At 57.5% G+C, this 21,481-nt stretch overlaps 6 protein-coding genes and 1 non-coding gene across 7 annotated transcripts; 3 read left to right on the forward strand and 4 right to left on the reverse strand.

Annotated features, from left to right (window-relative positions):
• Positions 1-1,477: 1,477 nt before the first annotated feature.
• On the reverse strand, positions 1,478-1,548 carry B0H64DRAFT_t56. The gene has a single exon. It is a non-coding gene; the product is annotated as a tRNA-Gly (tRNA).
• A 1,395-nt stretch (positions 1,549-2,943) lies between these two features.
• On the reverse strand, positions 2,944-5,179 carry B0H64DRAFT_134846 (uncharacterized protein). Its single transcript, XM_062798191.1, has 2 exons — positions 3,679-5,179; positions 2,944-3,624 (listed from the first exon to the last, which is right to left on the reverse strand). The coding sequence occupies exons 1-2, from the start codon at positions 4,994-4,996 to the stop codon at positions 2,966-2,968; spliced, it is 1,977 nt and encodes a 658-aa protein (XP_062661475.1). The 5' UTR covers positions 4,997-5,179; the 3' UTR covers positions 2,944-2,965.
• A 905-nt stretch (positions 5,180-6,084) lies between these two features.
• B0H64DRAFT_393495 (beta-lactamase-like protein) lies at positions 6,085-9,517 on the forward strand (the record flags this gene model as incomplete). The annotated part of the gene is made up of 6 exons (XM_062803647.1): positions 6,085-6,237; positions 6,320-6,417; positions 6,756-7,725; positions 7,784-7,888; positions 7,942-8,608; positions 8,679-9,517. The coding sequence occupies 6 exons, from the start codon at positions 6,085-6,087 to the stop codon at positions 9,242-9,244; spliced, it is 2,559 nt and encodes an 852-aa protein (XP_062661476.1). The 3' UTR covers positions 9,245-9,517.
• A 504-nt stretch (positions 9,518-10,021) lies between these two features.
• On the reverse strand, positions 10,022-13,548 carry B0H64DRAFT_134985 (Up-regulated during septation-domain-containing protein). Its single transcript, XM_062798192.1, has 3 exons — positions 13,124-13,548; positions 10,252-13,044; positions 10,022-10,139 (listed from the first exon to the last, which is right to left on the reverse strand). The coding sequence occupies exons 1-3, from the start codon at positions 13,325-13,327 to the stop codon at positions 10,032-10,034; spliced, it is 3,105 nt and encodes a 1,034-aa protein (XP_062661477.1). The 5' UTR covers positions 13,328-13,548; the 3' UTR covers positions 10,022-10,031.
• A 1,146-nt stretch (positions 13,549-14,694) lies between these two features.
• On the reverse strand, positions 14,695-15,991 carry B0H64DRAFT_135006 (uncharacterized protein). Its single transcript, XM_062798193.1, has 2 exons — positions 15,456-15,991; positions 14,695-15,385 (listed from the first exon to the last, which is right to left on the reverse strand). Exons 1-2 carry the CDS (start codon positions 15,708-15,710, stop codon positions 14,816-14,818), a joined length of 825 nt encoding a protein of 274 aa, XP_062661478.1. The 5' UTR covers positions 15,711-15,991; the 3' UTR covers positions 14,695-14,815.
• A 411-nt stretch (positions 15,992-16,402) lies between these two features.
• B0H64DRAFT_339992 (Decaprenyl diphosphate synthase-like protein) lies at positions 16,403-18,056 on the forward strand. The gene is made up of 3 exons (XM_062801219.1): positions 16,403-16,889; positions 16,955-17,214; positions 17,272-18,056. The coding sequence occupies exons 1-3, from the start codon at positions 16,668-16,670 to the stop codon at positions 17,861-17,863; spliced, it is 1,074 nt and encodes a 357-aa protein (XP_062661479.1). The 5' UTR covers positions 16,403-16,667; the 3' UTR covers positions 17,864-18,056.
• A 527-nt stretch (positions 18,057-18,583) lies between these two features.
• Positions 18,584-21,338, forward strand: B0H64DRAFT_319556 (uncharacterized protein; the record flags this gene model as incomplete). The annotated part of the gene is made up of 3 exons (XM_062800435.1): positions 18,584-19,728; positions 19,784-20,955; positions 21,283-21,338. The coding sequence occupies 3 exons, from the start codon at positions 18,584-18,586 to the stop codon at positions 21,336-21,338; spliced, it is 2,373 nt and encodes a 790-aa protein (XP_062661480.1).
• Positions 21,339-21,481: the final 143 nt, after the last annotated feature.

Here is a 21,481-nt window from a genome sequence, read left to right on the forward strand (position 1 = left end):
GCCTTGCCGGTCGTTTGGTTCCATCCATATTCTAGCGTGCCGATTTGCCCCGTTTATTGTTGCCGTCGCCGTTGCCATCGGCGGGAAGGCGAGCGAAAACAAGGAAAACAATGAGAATTGGCAGATCTCATCACGACCCCTGTGTTTCGCTTCAACGATCTTCTTTGTTTTTCTCTCTTTTTTTCTCCTCGGTCATTAACTAACTAACTCGTTGGCCAACACGACCTTGTCGTTTGAACGGTAGGATAGCCCTCCCGGCCTACCCGGGCTTGTCGCAAAAACCCTCAGAGGGTCGAAGCGCAGACGCTCGCATTATAACTATGTATAACTACTGTGTACCGGTGCTTGACTATAGCTCCGGGAACATGGGGATCGTCATTGCTATCGATTGCATGAACCCCGTAACTACATAATTAGCCCCCAAGACGGCGGCGGGGACGAACGACCATCTGGCCGCCGTTGGCCCAACAAACAACAACCCACGACCGATTGCCGAAGCCCTGTCCCGGTACGCTCGGTAGGCAGAACGAGTCATAACCCTGGCCGTCAATCCAAAATCCCTCCTCGGACAAGACACAGTGGGAAATCCCGCCAGCCATAACGTCGACCGCACTAATAGGCTGGCTGGCCTGCTGAGAGAAGAAAAAAATTTGCTCTGGAGATGCCGCGCGCTCGGACATCCCAAAGACGGGATCACCGCCCGGCGGGTTTTCCCATCTCGTCCAGGCGGTCCGGTCGGGTCAGCTGAACCCTCCGGAACCCTGGCCTGGGTACGAGATCCGTGGCACGGTGGGTGGCTTTGGTGGTGGGTGATGAGTGAAAATTTCTGGACCGGTGTGAAGACCGATCGATTTCACGGCCCGAGCAATCGGGAGCATTTCCGAGAGGATCGTGTTTGTTGGTTTGTGGACTGTGGCGTTCGCGGTACCGGCAGCAGGGAGGTCAGTGTGTACACAGTAAAGAACTTGCCGGTTGCGAGGAGGATGAGCTGACGGCTGTGTTGGGGCGGCTTGAGAATGGCCCTTCCTTCCATGCCCGTCTCGGAAGCTTCGGGTGCCAGACCTAGAGTTAAGACGGGCGTGAGCCAAAGAGCAAAGTTCCTGGATTCGGTCTTCATGCAAGAACGGGTTCCCGAGAGGCTGAGCCGCGCGGAGGATTTTTGTTATCACAAGAGAGCCGGAGTTGACATCTCGACTGGCCTTGGCAATGAAACAGACATTCCTCCCGACAAATTGTTGTATCATCTTGACGCTCCTCGAGACTGTGACATCTCAAGAACGCCCGCTGCGAACCATCGCCCTACCTCCAGAGTCCAAGTCCAAACAACCATATCAACCGTGCATGCAGCCTGAACAGACCATCCTCAACCACCCAACCTCCATCCCTTTCGTGCCCATGTAACACGAACACTAACACCTCTTCACGGCCAAAAATACACTCAAGCACACCTGAGTAGAAGGTAAGGAAGCAAAAGGAATGCGTCAGCCGCGAATCGAACGCGGGGCCCATCGATGGCAACGATGGATTTTACCACTAAACCACTGACGCTGTGGAGGAGATGTTTCCTGATTGGGAAGTCACATTCGGTTTCTCGTCCATTAACGTAGCAGCAGCAACAGTAGCGACCTCGCGGCGTTACGGTTCATGTCCATGGGATGCACAACGCACTCTGGTGTTGGCTGTGAGCAGTTGTTCCAGGTGGATATCGTTGTTTCTGTAGCGAGGGTGTAAAACTATCTCCGAAGAGCCGATGTAAATGGAGAGATAGGGCTGTAACGATCTTGAATGGCACCGGGCTGTGTGGTGTTTGACGGAGAATAGAAGACTTGTATATATCTTCATTTAGTGTTGTGGTGAGGAGGGTGGGTGATTCAGGCTGCTGGTGTTCAGTTAAGTGATGGAACCTATTTCACGGTCGTTAAATTGTTGGAGAACAGATATAGAAGACTTGTGTTATACGAGCAACTAGGTATGAGGTTGTATGCTTTCTCGGCTATAATAAGGTGAGAGTAGAGCGGGATACCCTAGAAGCGTCAAAGAGAAGAAGTTGACGAGATGGTTGTCTCGTGGAAAGTAGGCGGTTATCATCACACCTACTGTCACCCTACAGCTGCATTCCTTGAGTTGATATTCACAATGGACGTGGGGCCAAGGCAGACCGAGAGAATTAAGAACACCATCATCAGCTTGAACGCACTCTTTTAGACCTCACATTGCACGAGTCAGGTTGTAAAACGTGCCTCTCACAAATATTCATTTTCGTTCTCCCTCCCCACGATCCCAAAAGACGCGCAACTAAAATGTAACGCTTTGTTCATCATAAATAGATGACAGGACGGGGCATATGGGACTGGCGCAGTGCTATCTCATTGAGGGAATCGGGGGAATCGAGGCAATGTCAACTGAAACCTCCCAGGTAGTGTAAAAAACCGTCTTTGTCCCTTGCCCTTCGTTTCCGGATGCCGAACCCCCCAAACCCAAGTGTCAGAACGCCTGGCTGATGAAGCTCAAAAAGGAGTAAATACACGAATTAAAACAGATGATAAATGGAAACGAAAAGCGGGGGCCCATTCATGTCCAGTCCTCAAGCCTTCCGGTCAAGCCTTCTTTAAAAAGCGGCATTTTCTGCCCGTGGGCGTCCCACGCGTCGCATCCCGCACATGGAAGGGCGCCAATCGCATTCGTTGCCCGTGTCCCATGGTAGAAGGCAATCTCGTTTTTCGTCATATCGTGTCTCATCCCATGGAGGGAGGACTCGGTCGTCCCTTTCCTGCTGCGTGGCCGAAGAGGACGAGATCCCAACAGAAAGCTGCCGTCATCCCGTATGTCACGCGCGAGTGGGGAAATCGCATTCTGGAGATTGCCAAGTCAAGATGGGGGTCCAGTGCCGGGAATGGTCCTCAAAAGCCCCTCCGCCCTGATAATGCGCCCCGGAGTTGGGCGAAGTTGCGTGCTAGGAGGCCTTCTAGCTCCTGTCCTTCGGGCCTGACGAGTCTAGCTTCAGGTACGCGTCTTGCACTGCCTTTGCCTCGATGCCGTCGAGCTCAAGTGCTGTAACCCAATCCCTCAGCTGGATGTTCCTCCCCTTCTCTTTGTCCTCGCGCCAGGTGCCGAGCCGGGGGTATCTCGGATCGGATGTAAGCGTCGTCTTCTCGGGTACCTTTGCGGCGTCGCCTGCCGAAGTCGAGCTGGCCTCTCCCGCATTGGCTCTCGGCGTGTTGGCGCCGCTGCCCGACTTCTTCATCCATGAGTACTCCTTCTTCTTCCGACCAAAACCGCCCATGAGAGTACTCAGGGTCTGGTTGGTGCTGGCGGTGCTGGAGGCTTCGGCCAGTCTTGCGGCAGCGGCACCCTTCTTGAGCTCCTTTTTGGACGGTGCCTTGGCTGCACTTTCGGCTTCGGGCGCCGCTCCAGCGCCGGGCGTGCCGGGAGCCGTAGAGCCGGCGCGAGATCCGGCGGGCGCGGGCTCGGGATTAGTCCGCTTTTGGCGCTTCTGGAGCCTTGCCTCCTCCACATCGCGGTCGGTCTTTGCGCCGTCACGAACGGCTTCCATGAGGTTCCTCGGACCGTGCTTGACGCCCTTGAGCGACGATGAGCCCTGAGCCGCATATGCGTCAAAGGAACCTGTAACAGCATGTTAACAAGAGCACAGACAAAACAAGGCCGTTGGTACCGTACGTTTTCGTGGATTCAAAGCCGCAGCGCCTTCGGGGTCGTCCGGAAGAGAGTCCAGACCGGTCCGGAGGGGCACTGCGACATCGGCCCATTCGGCCGGTATCTCACCATGGGATGTAGTCTGCCGATGGATGGCAACGGTGTTGGCATCCTCGATCAACTCTCTCACCCGATGCTTGGTGGCAACCGACATGAGCGCCAACTGATCAACGAGGTAGGCATCATGAGGGATGAACGAGCCCGTGGTTGTCACCATCGCGGTGCCTTCAGGGCCAGGCTTGGTGCCCACGGTGACCTTGGGAGGGGGGAACTCCTGAGGGGGCCTGAGTTTGCCGGCAGGGTTTGCGTTCTTCAGATCGAGATTCACACCCAGTCCATGCTCTTTAGCAACCCTCTCGACGCGGTGGTGCAGGTTAGCGATCATGAGGAAGGGGTTCATGATCTCAGCGCTGCGCAGGGCCGCAAGCCTATGAGCTGCATCGTCCCAAACCTTCTGGGCCACCTCGGCCTCGTAAGCCTCCTGGCTGAGAGAAGCGACGGTTTCGCCAGGCTGATTTGCCAAACCGGCCCCATAGAAAGAGCCCTTGTTCCCTGGTGCATTGGCGGGCGCGCCGGTTCTCGCCTCCTGGGTGAATGTGCCGGCGTAAAACTCGGCTAGGTATTGCTCTTCGGCGCGGAGGTCGATGCCGGTGCCGGCCAGCGAGTCCGCCACGTCGTACTCAATTTCCTTCGCCGGAGGTTTCGACGGAGGTCCCATCGTGCCGGGGGTGGGAAGATGCGGCGGTGCAATGGGCGCCATGGTCGCGGTCGTGTACTGCTGAGAACCAGGAGGAGTCGGCGCGGCCGGCGGTCCCGGGGGCGCGGGGGACGTAGGATACGAAGGCCGAGTCTCGGGGAGGGAGAGGACCGGTGTCTGCACGGGTGCCTGCGCGCCATTGCCATTCGCGTATGGGGTGGTATACTGCGGACCTGCTGCAGGCGCGGCGAGATTCGAGTAACCAGGCGAGGCAACGGGAGTCGGAGATGCGGCGGGCATCTGTGGACTGGCCGCGTAGGGTGTACCGCCGTATGGCGATTGGAGCGCGGGCGGAGGGGAGGTTGGAGAAGTGCGCGGTCGCTTATTTGGAGGCATCGCGTAGCCAGGCTGGGGTTGGGGCACGGTGGCGGGCGACGGCGAGTGCTGCGGCGGCGAGTAGGAGGGTCGCTGTTGCATCTGGGGCATCTGCATCTGTTGCTGCATCTGCTGCATTTGTTGCATTTGCTGCATGTGAGGAACTTGATGCGGTGGCGCCTGGGGCGCTTGTGACTGTGGTTGCGCCATGGTGGGCAATGCGCGATCGGATCTCGTCGTTTTCTCGGGCGGTGATTTAATGGAGGAGCAAAGTTTGGAGGGTGATTAATGGTTGTAAAGAACTAAAGGCGAAGTTGGTCGGTCGGTCGGCCGGTCGAGAAGTTGGGAACAACCTAGGCAAACGCCGATACTTTTGAGTTGGAAAAAGAATAATCGACTGTTTCTGAAAGCCGAACTGAAGTGAATTCAGTAAAAGCAATCGACCTTTTGATTCTGAACCCCAAAGAGGCCAAACGACCACCCGCCTCTAGAGAAAGTTGTTAGACCCGAGCAGGCGCACCCTGCGTTGCCGGCCAAAGCTCCCTCTTCGCGCAGCCCATCCGGTGGCTTCCTTTCGCTAATCGGCGCTAATCGAATCGACGGTATTTTCGTAGAATCGCTGAGCGCGCGCTGGTTGACTCGGTGGAATCGATGGGGTTGCGAGGGCAGGCGCGGCGGAAATGGGGCCTGTCGCTCTTGCTGCGGTCGGGTTCAAAATCAGAAACAGGTGCCTCGCCGCCGAGTCTGTCGCGTTCGGATTGGTCACGTGAAAGGCTACGTGAAAGGCTCGGCTGCTCTGTTGCTGTGCTGGGCGAGCTGCCAGTGGGGCCTGGTCGGTTGCGGGTGGGGTTTTTCATGGTCTTGGCTTTCAACCGTGTTTGTGAAAGGAAAGAGCCGCAGGGTTGCAACGGCCAGTCTTTTTGACCTCGATGCAAACCTGCCGCATCGCTCTCCCTTCCTGTTGTTCCCGTCGATTTCCACTTTGAATGGGTTCAGTGAATGGCAGAAACAACTGCTAGTGCCGCCATTGTGGATTTCTAAATTTCGGTGTTCCGGACTGCGATATCGACTATTCATCCGAAAAATAATTAACTGCCTGACTGAAAGTTGCAGAATCCAACGTCGCTTCGCTGGCACTAAGTCGCATACAAAGAAACGCGACCGCTTGTTTGACCGATTGACCGATTGATCGACTAACTGATTGACCGGATTTGTTGAGCCCGCGTACTGGGCCAACTCGGATCATCATCAGATAACCATCAGACTAGCACGCACACCCCAGAATTGCATCGCACGCCATGGCTTCTAAGCGGAAGGCGTCGGCCATGGCAGCAGCCGCGCCGGAAGAGCCCGTCGATCCGGCTGATGAGCTCATGTTCCTCTGTCTGGGTGGCGGCAACGAGGTCGGCCGGTCCTGTCACATCATTCAGTACAAGGGGAAGACAGTCATGGTGCGTGGTCCCCTTGTCACTTCCAGGTGTTTCGAAAACAACAACTGGTTCTGTTCCGCTAACATGAACACGTCCTCCATAGCTTGATGCGGGTCAACATCCCGCCTACGATGGACTGGCGGCCCTCCCCTTCTTTGACGACTTTGACCTCAGCACTGTAGACGTGCTCCTCATCAGCCAGTAAGTATTTTGTGTGACCTCCCATGTTTAGCACGAGTCTCGCGGCATCTGGCTTTGGGCAACGGCTACGGGTAGAGGCGGGTTCACCCAGAGGTTGGACTGTCGAGTCACCACGGCTGCCGCAGAGGCCCCGAGGCTTCTTTGCCGCTCCGCAGCATGTATCATCCATGCTGTCATGTGTGTATTCAGAGATATCAAAATACAATATCTTGTCGCCTTGCCCACCGTTGCTCTCCGCCTGCCCGCCATGCACCCCTGCATGCCCCTATGTGAAGCACTCGTCAAGCCCATATACCTTCTCCGCTCCTCCTTGACATTATCCTGACTGACGGGGCCAGTTTCCATATCGATCATGCGGCCTCACTACCCTACGTCCTGGCCAAGACCAACTTCCGTGGCCGAGTCTTCATGACGCACCCTACCAAGGCCATTTACAAGTGGCTGATCCAGGACAGCGTGCGAGTCGGTAACACCTCGTCAAATCCGACAACCCAGCTCGTCTACACCGAGCAGGATCACCTAAACACCTTTCCAATGATCGAGGCCATTGATTATCACACCACCCACACCATCTCATCTATCCGCATCACCCCCTACCCAGCCGGCCATGTTCTCGGCGCCGCCATGTTTTTAATCGAGATCGCCGGCCTCAACATACTCTTCACGGGTGATTATTCTCGGGAGCAGGATCGGCATCTGGTGTCGGCCGAAGTGCCCAAGGGCGTCAGGGTCGACGTGCTCATCACCGAGTCGACCTACGGCATCGCGTCGCACGTCCCCCGGCTGGAGAGAGAGCAGGCGTTGATGAAATCGATCACCGGTGTTCTCAACCGCGGCGGCCGGGTGCTCATGCCTGTGTTTGCCCTGGGCCGTGCCCAAGAGCTGCTGCTCATTCTCGACGAGTACTGGGGCAAACACAGGGACTACCAGAGATACCCCATTTACTACGCTAGCAACCTCGCCCGGAAGTGCATGTTGGTTTACCAGACATACGTCGGTGCCATGAACGATAATATCAAACGGCTATTCCGGGAGCGCATGGCCGAGGCCGAGGCATCCGGCGACGGCGCCGGCAAGGGCGGGCCCTGGGACTTCAAGTTCATCCGCTCGCTCAAGAGCATCGACCGTTTCGAAGATGTCGGCGGCTGCGTCATGCTGGCCAGTCCTGGTATGCTGCAGAATGGTGTGAGCCGAGAGCTGCTCGAGAGGTGGGCGCCCAGCGAGAAGAACGGCGTCATCATCACAGGTTATAGCGTCGAGGGCACTATGGCCAAGCAGATCATGCAGGAGCCCGAACAGATCCAGGCGGTCATGACAAGGAAGCTCCGCCGGAGGGAGGCGGGCCCCTGGGGGTGACGCTGAGAAGGTCATGATCCCTCGTCGCTGCACCGTTCAAGAGTACTCGTTTGCCGCCCATGTCGATGGCACGGAGAACAGAGAGTTTATTGAGGAGGTCTCCGCTCCGGTCGTGGTAAGCATGCTTTGTATTCGTGAAACCATCCGAAGACGTCTGACACAACGCAGATTCTTGTCCACGGCGAGGTGCACAATATGATGCGCCTGAAATCGAAGCTGCTGTCCCTCAACGCAAGCAAGACGGACAAGGTAAAGGTTTTCAGCCCGCGCAACTGCGAAGAGCTCCGCATCCCTTTCAAGACAGACAAGACGGCCAAGGTGGTCGGCAAACTGGCGTCAATCCCGCAGCCCATGAAGCTACCCGCCGACGACTCGGAAGAGCCACAGCTCATCACCGGCGTGCTGGTCCAGAACGACTTCAAGATGTCACTGATGGCACCCGAGGATCTCCGAGAATACGCTGGTCTCACAACCACCACCATCGCTTGCAAGCAGCGACTCAAGCTGAGCGCGGCGGGGGTTGACCTGATCAAATGGGGTCTCGAGGGCACTTTTGGCAGCATCGAGGAGCTGCCGGAGGCAAAACAACTCAGCAAGAACGGCACGAATGGCGACGGCGCAGATAATGGCGACACGAAGATGGAGGATGCTGACGAAGAATTCCCCATCGACCAGGTCGTCGCCGCCTACCTAGTCATGGGCTGTGTGGCGGTCCGCTACCGCAGCAGCGGCGAGGTGGAGCTCGAGTGGGAGGGCAACATGCTCAACGACGGCATCGCCGACGCAGTCATGGCCGTCCTCCTCGGCATCGAAAGCAGCCCTGCAGCAGTGAAGCGTAAGCCCACCTCCCTCCCCACCCATTAATTCCAAGACACTCCCATCTAACCATCACCACCCTCATCCAGGTTCCGCAACCAAACACCCCCACTCCCACTCCCACTCCCACGGCCAAGACGCCGACGCCGACGCCGACACCAACATCCTCACCCTGCCCCACCGCAACCTCCACGCCACCCTCTCCCCCGAAGAACGCCTCGAGCGCCTGATGATGTTCCTCGAAGCCCAATTCGGCGCCGACAACGTCTCGCCCATCGCCGAGCCCAAACTCCCACCCCTCTCACCCACCACCAAAAAACCCACCCCCACCACCGAAGACAACAACGCCAACAACAACGCCAACCCCAACCCCAACGGCGAAAGCGCCATGGACGTCTCCCCCCCCTCCTCCTCTTCAGACAACGACAACGACAACGACAGCGAAGATGACCAGCAGAAGCGGCAGCGGGCCGAGCTGGCGCGCCTGCACAAGCTGGGCATTCCCGTGCCGGGGGTGCGCGTCAAGGTCGACAAGATGGAGGCGAGCGTGTGGCTGGAGGCGCTGGAGGTGGAGTGCGGGAACCGCGTGTTTGCGGACCGGGTGCGGGCCGTGGTGGAGAGGGCGGTGGAGGTTACTGCGCCGCTTTGGGGGTGAGGTGAGGGTGTTTGTGTTGTTGTTTTGTGTTGTGTTTGGAGGGAGGGGGTTGGGTTGGGGTGAGGGGTGGTGGTGGTTGGATGGTGGTGTGGGTGAGATGATTGATGGGCCGTGGGAGATGATGGGGGATGATGGTGAGGGTGGATGGGCGGGCGTTTTTCTGTTTGTTTGGAGGTATCTCGCTACACCATATGTTGTATCTTTATTATTCCTACGTATCTTGGTCGTGGTAGCTAGTTAGTTAGTCCGAAGTGAATGCATGCTTGTCATCGGGAATCTCGGCAACAGATATTATGCAGGGCAGCCTTGATATTACTCTCTTGTTGGTTACTTTTCTCCCCAACTTGAGGGCTTGATTTCGATCAACAGATAAATAGTAGGCCTTCAAACCAAACCATCCGTGAATTCGACAAGGTATCTATCTATATCTGACATCCGCCTCCAAAATGCAGGGCCCGTAAACCAAGCGAATTATAAACCGGGAATAGCCCCAAATACTCGGCATGAGCAAACCTTTGCCTCAGAAAATGAATCGCCGTAGAAACTTGAATCCAACCCCCCCGCAAGAAAACAAACCTCGATATGACCCGATAGAACCGGTAACGACCGACCATCCCACCCCGGGAGCACGCCGCAAAACGTTCCAAGTCCCCCTTAAAACTTCGAATCCCCCGCAGGGAAGAAAAGAAAACCGGTGTTCCAGAAGTAGAGGCTCGCTTCATAAAATCATCCAACCCATCCGCAGCCATTCGACCCCAATCTCGTGAGCCAGGCGATGTCAGCCCTGTCACCTCGGGCTCAGCGCGCCCCCCCTGGCCGTCGACGCGGTACTGCTCTGGCCCCTCCTCAGCGTCCGCAGCTCCTCCTCCAGCTTTCTCCGTTTCGCTTGTTCCTCCTGCAGCATCGTTAGTTTTCCGATCGTGGTCGCTTCAGGGATAGATGGCCCTAAGGCACGAGGAACAAGGGGAAAAAGACAAAAAAAGCAAAAAAAGAAAGTCAGGACTCACCCTCATCTCCTCCTGGAATTTCTTCCGCTCCTCCTTCATGACCCCCCTAAACTGCTTACTCAACTCACTCGCCCCCGCGCCCGCCCTGCTCGCACCCCCACCAGCAGCACCGCCCGGACTCGGCACCTTCAACCTCTCCACATCCAACTCCTCCTGCACGCGGCCCAACCTCTCGCCCAACCTGCCCACCTCAGCCTCCAACTCCCCCTTCACCCCCATAACCTCATCCAACCGCCCCTCAATCTCAAGCCTCTCCCGCTCGGCCGCAATCGACTCGCGCGTGATGTCCTCGAGGTCGCGCAGGGCGTTCTCGAGCTCGGCGCGCAGGCGCACGATGGTGTTGTTGAGCTCCTCGGACTGGGACGAGTTGGAGAGGGCGGCGGCCTCGGCGGCGCGCTGCTTGCGCGAGCCGTAGGCGCCGTCGAGCTCCGCCTTGGCGAAGGCCACCTCCGTCTTGAGCTCCACCACCATCATGTTCATGCGGTCCAGCTCGTCGTCCTTGGCCTGCAGCGCGCGCTGCAGCTCCGAGGCGTCGGCCGATGCGGACGCGGACGCGTCCGAGGCGGTGCTGAGTTGGGTCTGGAGCGCGGTGAGTTCGGCTTCGGCGGCGGCGCGTGCCGTGTTGGAGTCGGCGAGCTGGGACTGGGTTGCGGCGATGGCGGCCTCGGCGGCGGCGACGCGGGACTCGGCTTCGCGGACTTCGGCTTCGAGCGCGGCGATGCGGGCGGCGCGGGCCTGGAGCTGGTCTTGGGTGGATTTGGTGGAGGAGGCCGAGGCGGCTTCGTTGGCGGCTGTCGTCTTTTGGAGCGTGTCCATGTCGGAGAGGACCTTCTGGAGCTGGTCTTGGGCGTCGGCGGCGGTGCGCTCGGCCTCGTCGAGGATGTGGTGGGTCTGCTCGAGCTCGTCGGATTTGGCTTGGAGTTCGCGGTCCTTTTCCGACTCGCTGCGGTTGTTGAGCTCGCGCTGCTGCTTGATCTGCCGCTGGAGGATGTATTTCTGCTCCCGGAGGCCGGTCGCCTGCGCGTATAGCCATTGAACCTTGGTCGAGAAGGCCTGCAGGGAGTACGGCTCGTTGGTGTCGCCGTCGAACTCGTTGCTCGACAGCTCGTCGTCGTCGTCTGCGCCGCCTTGGCCCAGGGCGCGGTTTTGCCGGCGGGCTGCTTTCTGCTGCTCGATCTCGGCGTAGCCCGACTGGATGATTTCCCACAGGCCCATGAGCACCGCGTCGACTTGGTCGATGTCCTGCCTCTTGGCTGAAACGGATGACGACGCCTCGAGTGCACGCGAGAGCTCCGAACCGACTGTCTTGAAAGCGTTCTCGAGATAGCCGAGCTGTTCGTCCACGTCGCCCTCAGGAGCCGGCGGGAGGCTGGAATCCGACTGTTGCAGCACGTCTTGCACTTGCTGGGCGAGTGCTTGGACGCGCACACCAACCTGGTCGAGGGATGCCTCCACCTGGCTAAGCGAGGATGCGATTGTCGCGTTTTCGACCGATGTTGTTGATGCTTCAGCTGCGAGCTGCTGCTGCTCTTCCGCAGCCGTAGCAAGACCCCGTTCCATGTACTCCAACTGTGCCGTAAGTGTCTCGCCGGAGCCACTGGCTGCTTCGGGGCCGCTGAATCCATCGTTCTTTTCTGGATTGGAGCCCACGACCAGATCCCGAAGCTTGCGATTTAGAGCCTCCAGTCTCGCCTCGGTGTCCGAGATGGCCTGAACATGCCCTGCGCTCTGAGCCCGGAGGGCCTCGGTCTCGGCACTCATCTGCTCTTCGATGGCTTTGAGTCGTGAGTCGGCGTCCTTGTACCGGTTGGTCTCGTCCATCATTCGCGACGTCTCGCCTCGGATGCGGTCGTTCTCTTCCGTGGCCTTGGCGTGCTCGTCTCTGAGCTGCTGCTCCCTTGTCTCGAACTGTGCGATCTCCTCCCTAGCGCGCGTGTGGTCCTGCCTGAGTTGCTCTTCCGCAGCCGCCAGTTGCGCGTGTTGATCTTGAATCTGGGAGAATTCCTTCTTCAACTGCTGTTCCGCCGTCTTCAGCTGTATGTTCTCTTCCAGGATGCGCTCGTTCTCCTCCTTCACTTTCTCAATTTCCTCACGCAGCTCCCTCAGCTGAGCGTTCTGCTCCCGGATGGGTGACTTCAATGGGATCTCGATGGCGTTCTTGCGGGGAGCGGCCGGTCCGTCTGCCTGGTCTAGATGCAAATAGAGATTTTTGTCGAAGTCGAGGTCGCCGCTGGGAATCTCCATGCTATTGCGAGTGTTGGTGTAGGTATAGAGACTCTCTGGGCTCCCGGGAATGCCGTTCATCATGGGCCCAGCTGGCACCTGCCCCGACTTCTTGGACGAGGCGCGATGCGTCATTTGGAGTATCCCGGCTGTGTGCTGAAGAAGGCGCCTCTGGGGCTCCATGAGGCGTTTCTCTAGCGAGAACAGCTCCGTCGCAAGTTCCTCACAGCGACGCTCGCTCGCCAGCTTCTCCATCTCGGCTTCCTTGGCGGAATCGCTCATGCGGTTGCCCAGCAGACTCCTCCTCTTGCCTTCGGTCTTGGATGGCGAATAAAGGCGGGCCATGGATATTGCAGCATCGCGGTACTTGGACTGGATAGCGAGGTTCGTACGGGCCTGCTCGATACGCATTGACAGCGACTGCATCTGCTTCTTGATATGATCCACCTCTTCCTGCGACAAAATCTCGTAGGTTCTGCTGTCGGAGAGGGCCGTCTCAGTCAGCAAGTGAACCTGGATCGGGTCCTTTAGATCGACGAGGGCGGAACTCTGCGGCCGGCTCTCGTTCGACTGCACAGTAAATAAGTATCGGTTAGACAGCGACACCAACACAGATTTGACCCCGGGGTTGGAGCTTGGAGTCTCGTACGGGATTGTATCTTGGCCTCTCCCCCCCGAAGCCATTGAGAATATCTTTCCTATAACCCTCCACCAGTGCTTTCCCCGTGGGCGTCACGACGGGCGGCATTCCAGGAGGGGGCACCCTCCCTGGAGAACCAAAGGAATTCCCACTTCCCCTCTGTCTCAGTCCCCCTCCCGCCGGGCTGCCTAACCTCATAGTCGCGCCGTTCATCGTGCGTGTGTGTGTGCAAACCGTAAGTTGAAGATTAAGTTGAAGATTAAGAATGGATTTTCCAGGAAAGCATTATGCAAGAAACAACCCAGGCGCAAAGGAAATTCGAAGTCCGACTCGCTTTGTGCAGTTGGACCCGAGCGCTTCCAGCCTAACTATGAATCCATGCGTCACGGAAAGGCCTGGCTCTGCGCGTCGTCGGAGCTTGGGTGTTCGTGTCTGCGACTCGGAGGGACCGGAGCGTGGATGATGGGCAAAATGACGGGCGGACCGAGTTCAATTTCGGGAGCAAGCGCGATGTCTGGGGCAAAAGAAGGGGATGCAGCGCGAAAGTGGGTACGAAGTTCTCGGTCCCTGAAACCAGGTCACACTCGAAAGTGCTTTGTCCTGTCAAACGGGGTAGGGATGTGTTGGACTCGCACCCGACGTCGCGCACGTGGAAATTAGGCCCTGCAGGATGGAGGGAAAGCGGGTCGAACTCTCGGTCGATGAGATGGGATCTCGTCTCGTGTAGAAAAAAAAAAAAGACAAACGGGGCGCGAAAGACGGCCGATCTGATGTACAAGTATAGTTAAAGGCTGAGGCCGGGGTACCTGATTACTGTGTATGTAATCCGCAATTACTGTGTTTGGATGACCGGGACTTGGATGATTGTCGCAAAAATGAGGACGCCCAGACGCAAGGATGGATGAGTTGGTTGCCGACCTCGCCCCAAAATTGCGTTGGGAGGCGTTGTGGTTATGCTCGGGCTCAGCCGATCCGGGGCGTTGGGAGAGCCGGCAGCCTGACGGTCCGGAGAGCCAATGGCACGCGATAAAATTCTTGGCATCCTGGGGAAACTGCCTGTGCTCTCGGTGTGCTGGGCTGTGCCGTTGATGGTCGGCCTGTATTTTTAGGTCGGGTCCGGGCTGTTTATGCGGCCTTCCTTCCTGCCAGCTCATGGATGATGCGGTGGTGGCCAGCTTCAACCAACATGAATGCCACCATGCGTCTATTCACCACCGAATCGGGTCCAGGTTTGAATGCTCCTGCCATCTGTAATTCGTCTGTTTGTTTGTCGGGATCGTGGCGCAGATTCTCAGGTCACATATTAGTGGATAAAGGGAACGACCTGAGTTCACCTGCAGGGCATCCATCTGTGAGGAATTATTTGAGCAGGAGTTGGGTTCCAGACTTCCACGTCGTCCTGTAGAAATTCGTAGTTGGTTGACTGACTTGCATTTGCATACTACGCAGAATAAACACATGCGGTGCCGGTTTATAAAAAGAAGCCGCTTGGCCAACTTAGCTGTGTGGCCGCATGGTTCGAGGCCCGAGCTGAATCAATCCTATATCCTATGATAGGTAGGTACCTACCTTGAAACGGCGGCGGTGAAGATGTTTGTCATCGGGCCCTCTCGACAACCAGAAAGTGCATTCTTAGATAGAGGCTCGGTTGATGACCACAAAGGGTGAATTACCATAGTACCCAATACGCTGCCGTCAACATCAGAAGGCGCCGCGTACCTCGTCGAAAAGCTGCTGCCCCATGGTCCTCCGTCTATTCCCATCACCCCCAGCCTGGTGCTGGGCTCCCGACGTAGCCCCCGTAGCCGCCCCTTCACTCTCGAGTCTCCTGCGCATCCCCTCGAACCTGTCGCTCCCTTTTTGATCCCTCATCCCCACAACCCACGCGGGCACACGCCAGCGGGTCAAGGCTCCCGGGATAAGTTCGCTGCGCCAAGCTTGGCCCACGAGCCAGCCAACACCCGCTCCGAGGAGCGAGCCTGGCCACTGGAACAGCGCCAGCTGGAATGCCATAAAGTACTTAATCGACTTGTCCGAGAACGTCACCCCGCTGACCTCGTCGTTGTTAGTCGGGGCACCCGTGGAGAGCGCAATCTTGTACTGATAAATGTGCGGAACCATGGCGTAGTACTGCGCGAGGATGGCAAAGATGAGCGGCGTGGGCCCTGCCGGCAGGAAGTCAAAGATCCCCCAGCTCAAGGGTCGAAGAATTCCCGTCAAGATGATCGGCGGGATGATGGACGTGAGGAGTCCAGATACCAAGACAAATGACTGTTGTGTTGTTAACAAGCTGTCCTCTTGACCCCTCACACTCACTGCACTGCCCGAGTGCGTAACCTACAGCGTATTTCCTTGAGCCCCACTGCATCTCAACGACGCGGAGGTTGTACAGAGCCATGGCGCCAAATAACACCTCGGATGAGTTGGTATAGCATAGTTGCCATGTCAACGCGCGCCATGTCTGGCGATATTGTAGTATGTGCGTCCCGACCGAGATGTAAAAGTAGTGCTTGATATCGAAGAGGGTGGCCCCGATCGAAGCCCCGATTAACCCCATCACCAGGACCCGAGTCACGGGCGTACTCGCAAACGACATGGTTGCCAATCTCTCTTCGACTCTCCTCTTTTGGGTCCGAACTTTGAATACTGCTACGTTGACATGATAGATGTCTAGAGCAACTTGAATACGCTCGTTCGCGAGTGACTGAATCCCAACCGCATGTGTTTCAGTTAAACATCCACCGGGAAAAAGAGCCAATAAGCAATTCGATCGCTCAAAACGGTGTGGGAACTAGCAGAAGAAAATGAAGTTGGCGGGTTGCCCGACTCTGCGGATGGCGGATGAAGTTGCGGACAAGTCAGCCTCGCTCAAGTTGTTGACACCTGCCTTGTGTCCTCAATGCACTGGTCTCTGGCCAAGGACCCACTCCGACTCCATGGACAGAAAAACCGAACGACAAGTGCAGATTAAGACCAATCCTCGGCTCCGGGGACGAAAGGGAGGTCATCTGAGAGCCTAAGAAAACCGGTGTTACTGAATCTAGCTTTATTTTACTTGATCCATTTTATTTGACTTGCTTTGCTCAATTCTTGTCCTTTAATCTCGTTGCTTGATTTCCTATCTTCCTCTAGAGTTCAGCTTTTTTGGCCGGATGGGTCGGTCATAGCAACCCTAACCCTGTGGCATCCGTCGATCAGTGAGATCAGAGAGGAAAACAGGACCCACCTCGAAGGAGGCGCACGGCCTTCACGACACGCAATTGACTTTCAAGTGCCAGGTTCGTCATTCGCAGAGCCACAATTTCTCCCTTGGCTTACCACTCTTTCATCATCAACCCCGTCCCGTAATCCTGGCTGAGCCTGCGCACTCTCGTTTTTCGTTTGCAGTGATCTGGTTTCGACTTCGTATCATGGCGACTGTTCTTTAAACACGACACGCTTTCCCAGAAATCTTGTAATTTAATTGCGCCCATCTTGCCTCTTCCTTCCCGGTCAGACCACGCCGTACCACAGCATCTTCCCAGTCAGATCAACCCCGGACTACAGCTTCACCATGTCCGACTTGTATCTTTCCCGGATACGTAGCTGGTTTATGAGCTCGCCCCCCGCTGAATGGGCCCTCAACCGCCTCCGCTCGACCCTCATCGGTGCCCTCTCGCAGGGGCCCATCCCTCAGCATGTCGCCTTTGAGATGGACGGCAACCGCCGGTACGCGCGGAGCCACAAGATAGAAACAATCGAGGGTCATCATTTGGGCTTTGAAGCTCTTGCTAGGGTGTGTGCGCCCGTCTCTTTCTGCACCCGCCCCCGCTTGACGCGCTAACTGACTCGGATCGGCAGGTGCTCGAGGTCTGTTACAAGTGTGGCGTCAAGGTCGTGACGGTTTACGCCTTCAGTCTCGAGAACTTCCATCGCCCCAAGTACGAGGTCGACGGGCTTATGCAGCTTGCAAAACTCAAACTAGAACAGCTCATACAGCACGGAGAGCTGCTTGACCGATATGGCGCGCGTGTGAAGGTGCTGGGGCGCCTCGATTTGATCCCCCCGGATGTCCTGGAAGTTGTGGAGAGGGCCGCCGCTACGACCAAAAACAACACGGAGTAAGAGCCCACCACGCGTCGCAGACGTCACACGGACATACTAATAAACCTTCCTAGTTGCGTCCTCAACATCTGCTTCCCTTACACGTCAAGGGAGGAGATGACGACTGCGATCCGAACCACCGTTCGGGAGTATTCGACCACCCCACGCCCGCACAGCACCCCGTTTTCTCAGAGCAGGATAACGCAGAAGATTCTGTCCAAGCAAGCCGGCAAGCCGGACCCGCTCGAGCCCATCAGGGAATCGCCGTCCCCAACCCCCTCCTCGACACAGTCCGACGACCAGGATGACGCCGTGTCGACCGCGACGACCCTGCACTCCGACTCGACGGCCGTCAAGAGCGGCGGTGACGAGGAGACGGTGGCCATATACCCTAACGCGGAGACCATCACCCCGGAGACCATCGACAGCCACATGTATACGGCTGGTTGCCCGCCGCTTGACATTTTCGTGAGGACCAGCGGCGTTGAGCGGCTGAGCGATTTCATGCTGTGGCAATGCCACCAGAACACCGATATCTTCTTTCTCAAGTGTTTCTGGCCCGAGTTTGACCTGTGGAGCTTCCTCCCGGTGCTGGTGGAATGGCAATGGCGACAGAAGCAGAAGGCGAGGGACGAGCGCCCACGGCGCAGAGTGAAGGAGGCATGAAGCTCTGATTGATTGTTTAATGTAATAGAAGTGCCACCATAGACATTAGTTACACGGGGCGAGGCGTTTGGGACAGCGGCAAGTCGGATATTCTTCTCTATTTACATATTCGAGACCCTCATGTTGGGCCGCATCCAAAATCCTAAGAGTTCAAGAAGTCATCAAATGTAATGATGCATACGGCCAAGCCAATGTGGTCAGATGCTCCCCCGAGCATTCAAGCATCCAGGTCCGTCGCTTGCCCTCATTCTTATCTTATCTCTAACAGGGAGCGGTGACGTATCAAAGCGCTCTGTTCAGGGCAGCCCCATAAAATTGCTCCCCACAGCCGCGAGAAAGCCGCTGCTCGTTGGTGGGCGGTGCTGGTGCTCCCGGCCCGGTTGCTGGTGGGAAAGATCCCGCGCTTCGAGAGCACCCTTTTTTCTCTACTTACACAGAACACATGGAAAAGCAAAACACACCGTATCGTCTGTGGTTTTCGGCATGCCGCCAGCTTTGAGAGATGCCCTCGCAACCATTCCCATCTTTTGACATAACTTTAATTTGAATTTCTAATTCCTTGCTCCCAGGGCGCCCGACAGAGACGGCGGGCGATCACGCTAGACCTAGCCCTCCTCCCTCCATCCTCCTCGTCTTTTCGAACAGACCGTTGTTAGCTTTCCTCTAATTCACGACACCTTCACCTTTACCACGAGCGCAATTCACTCGGTTTCGCCCATTATGAAAACGGCAAAGCCACCAGCGTCAGAGGGCGCGACCGGTTCGAGTCGCAGACAGCCGGTGCGCCAGACGCGAGTCAACCCACCACGCACATCCTCTCTCAATCGCGCCAACTCGCTGGCAAACGCCCCTGCAGCGGAACAGCCCATCGATATTCTACCGGGGGTTACCCACTTCACCGATGCCATCACCGCCCTTCCGAAAGAACTGGTTCGACACTTTACACTGCTCAAAGAAGTTGACGCTAAGATTTTCGCGCCCGAAGCCGCACTCCTACAACTCCTCCACAGCGCTGTCAACACTCCTGCCCTAGACCTTGCCAGGCCGCTCAATGATGCGTCGAGCAGCGTTGCCTCGGTATCTGCGCCCATTAGCGCCCACAACAGCACCACCGAGCCCGCCAACCCCTCGGCACCGTCCTCCGATGGCGCGGCCAGCAGCGTATTCGATCCCGCCAACATCCCCCGTCGCACCGTCTTCCGCGACACCGCGCTAAAGATACAAGAAATGCTAGTATCTCTAGAAGAAAAGAACCACGTCATTGCCACTGCCAATGACGCCCTACAGAAACAACTGTCTCGCATCGAGGACGTTTGGCCGCACCTCGAGGCCGAGTTCAGCGAGGAAGCAAAATGGGGCAGTGCTACACACTGGGCATACGTGGAAAACAGGCAGGCTAAGGCCAACGATAAGCAGGCAGAGCGGTCGCGTCGCGAAGGTGCTGCTACCCTCTCCGCGGCCGCCCAGGCCCTAGCCGACGACGCCGCTGTTCGTAGTAGCGACAGGAAGCAGGCCATGGCTGCCAAAAAGAGCGCGAAGAACCAGGCTGCCGAGGGGGACGGCGAGAAGGCACAGGACGTCGGGAAGAAAACGTCAGGGGGCAAGTCGCGAAAACCTCTTCCGGACTCTGGACCAGTTGGCCTCGGCATTACCCCTGGGCCTCCGGGAACCGCACCCACCACCAAGAGACGCAAGGTGGAAGCAAAACCTAACGGAGGAGCCCCTGCGGAGCGCGCAATGGGGTCCGTATTCGGGACGAACGCCACGAAGCAAAGGACCACGAGCCCGAGGGAGACGCCTGCTCCGGAGAGCGGCAACAAGAAACGCAAGGCACTTCCTTCGTCAAGCGGCCAGGCAAAGAAGAGGTAGGTTTGCTCTAGCTAATTTCTCGTTCATCGGCATGGCTGACCAACTCAACAGCAGGACGACAGCCGCCATGTCGCCGTCCGTCACATCTTCCCCCGTAATCGGATCACTCCCGGATCCCGTCCGGCCTGGGCGCGGCTCACCCGCGCCGTCGATTACCGCACCCAGGCCTGCCTCCTCTCGGGCGCGCCAGAATTCTACACAGTTGAACGCCGAGAGCGCGCGGCATCATCTCCCGTCAGCGGCATCGAACAAGCCGAGCGTGATCCCGCAAGGTACGCCTGATCCAGGTCAGGCGAGCAACGGGGTGAGGGCAAACACAGATGCAAAGACCCAAAAGGAGGCCACTGTTCCCATTATGAACAAACCAAATCCGCTAAAGCCAGAAACCGAAGAGCCCCGGCTAGCGCCAGAGCCGGCACAAAACAGTAGTAAGAAGGAGACCGTGGTAAAACCAAGCGACGAGTCCGCCCCACCTACTAAGGAAACGGCGCCCCTCGCCATCCAACCCGCGTCGGTAGCGATGGTCAAGACCAAAAGCGGCCGAGCAAGCAAGCCGTCCACGCCGGCCACCGCAACTTTTGCCGAGGCCGCCTCGTCGACAGCCGGCCCCACGACGGCCCGCTCCAGGCCCTCGCGCAACAACAACAATAATAATAACAACAACAACAGCAACGCCGAAAGCACTACCGGCACCGCCGGGACCGGCCCCTCGAGCAACGCAACCGCCGCCGCCGCCCCAGCAACGAAGCGGAGCCACAAGAAGGGCGCTTCCATCTCCGCCACGGCCGCAGCGCACGCCCAACAAGCCGCCGCCGCCGCCGCCTCAACCACCACCGGCCCAGCCACCTCCACCAAGGAGAAAGAAAAGGACAAGGACAAAGACAAGGACTCGGCGCCAGCCGGCAACAGCGTCAGCGTCGCCGGCGGCGGCGGCAGCGGTGGCAGCGGAGGCGGAGGCACCCACAAAAGGGACGGCGGCAAGGCACCAACAGCAGCGGCTAACGCCAAGAGTGCCACCACCACCACCACCACTGCCGGCGGCGCCGCTGCTGCCGTTAACGACGACGACGACGAGGAAGAGCAGGAGGTGGCGGACGAGGACCTCTATTGCTACTGCAACCAGGTCAGCTACGGGGAGATGGTGGCGTGCGACGGCGACGGGTGCCCGCGCGAGTGGTTCCACCTCGAGTGTGTGGGGCTCAAGGTCGCGCCGAAGGGGAATGGTATGTTTGTTTATTTCTGTTTCTTTTTTTTCCTTTCTTGCGTTTGTTTGTTTGTGTTTTCTATGTGGTGGTGGTGGTGGTGGTGGTGGTGGTGGTGGTTACAGGAACTGAGCCGCCGTATTCCCGATCGAGCTCGACTCGCCTCGCCTCGACTCGACTCGGCTTGTGGGTTGCCAGGCTGGTTGGTGATGGTTCATCCCGTCCCGTCCCGAGCAACACCCGCCCCCCGTCCGCCCCCGAACCATCCCCTCCACATCTCTTTGATCCCCTCCCCTCCCTCTCTTGGCTTGTCACGAACGGTCAGCACTAACGATTGGTGTCTTGCAGCGAAATGGTACTGCGAGGATTGCAAGAAGCGGCTGAAGATCCCCGACCGGAGGTGAACGGGCTGGGCATCTGGGCATCCTTTTTTTGGCTTATTCACCGCCTTCTCTCCTCTTCGTCGGGTTTCCTCGCCGCTCCGCTCCCTTGGGTTTGTTGCGTTGTCTCTGTCATCACATTGTTCGGTAGTTATCCGTATACTTCC

The sequence above is a fragment of the Chaetomium fimeti genome (genome assembly GCF_033439085.1).
Source record: "Chaetomium fimeti strain CBS 168.71 chromosome Unknown B0H64scaffold_3, whole genome shotgun sequence".
Taxonomy (NCBI): domain Eukaryota; kingdom Fungi; phylum Ascomycota; class Sordariomycetes; order Sordariales; family Chaetomiaceae; genus Chaetomium; species Chaetomium fimeti.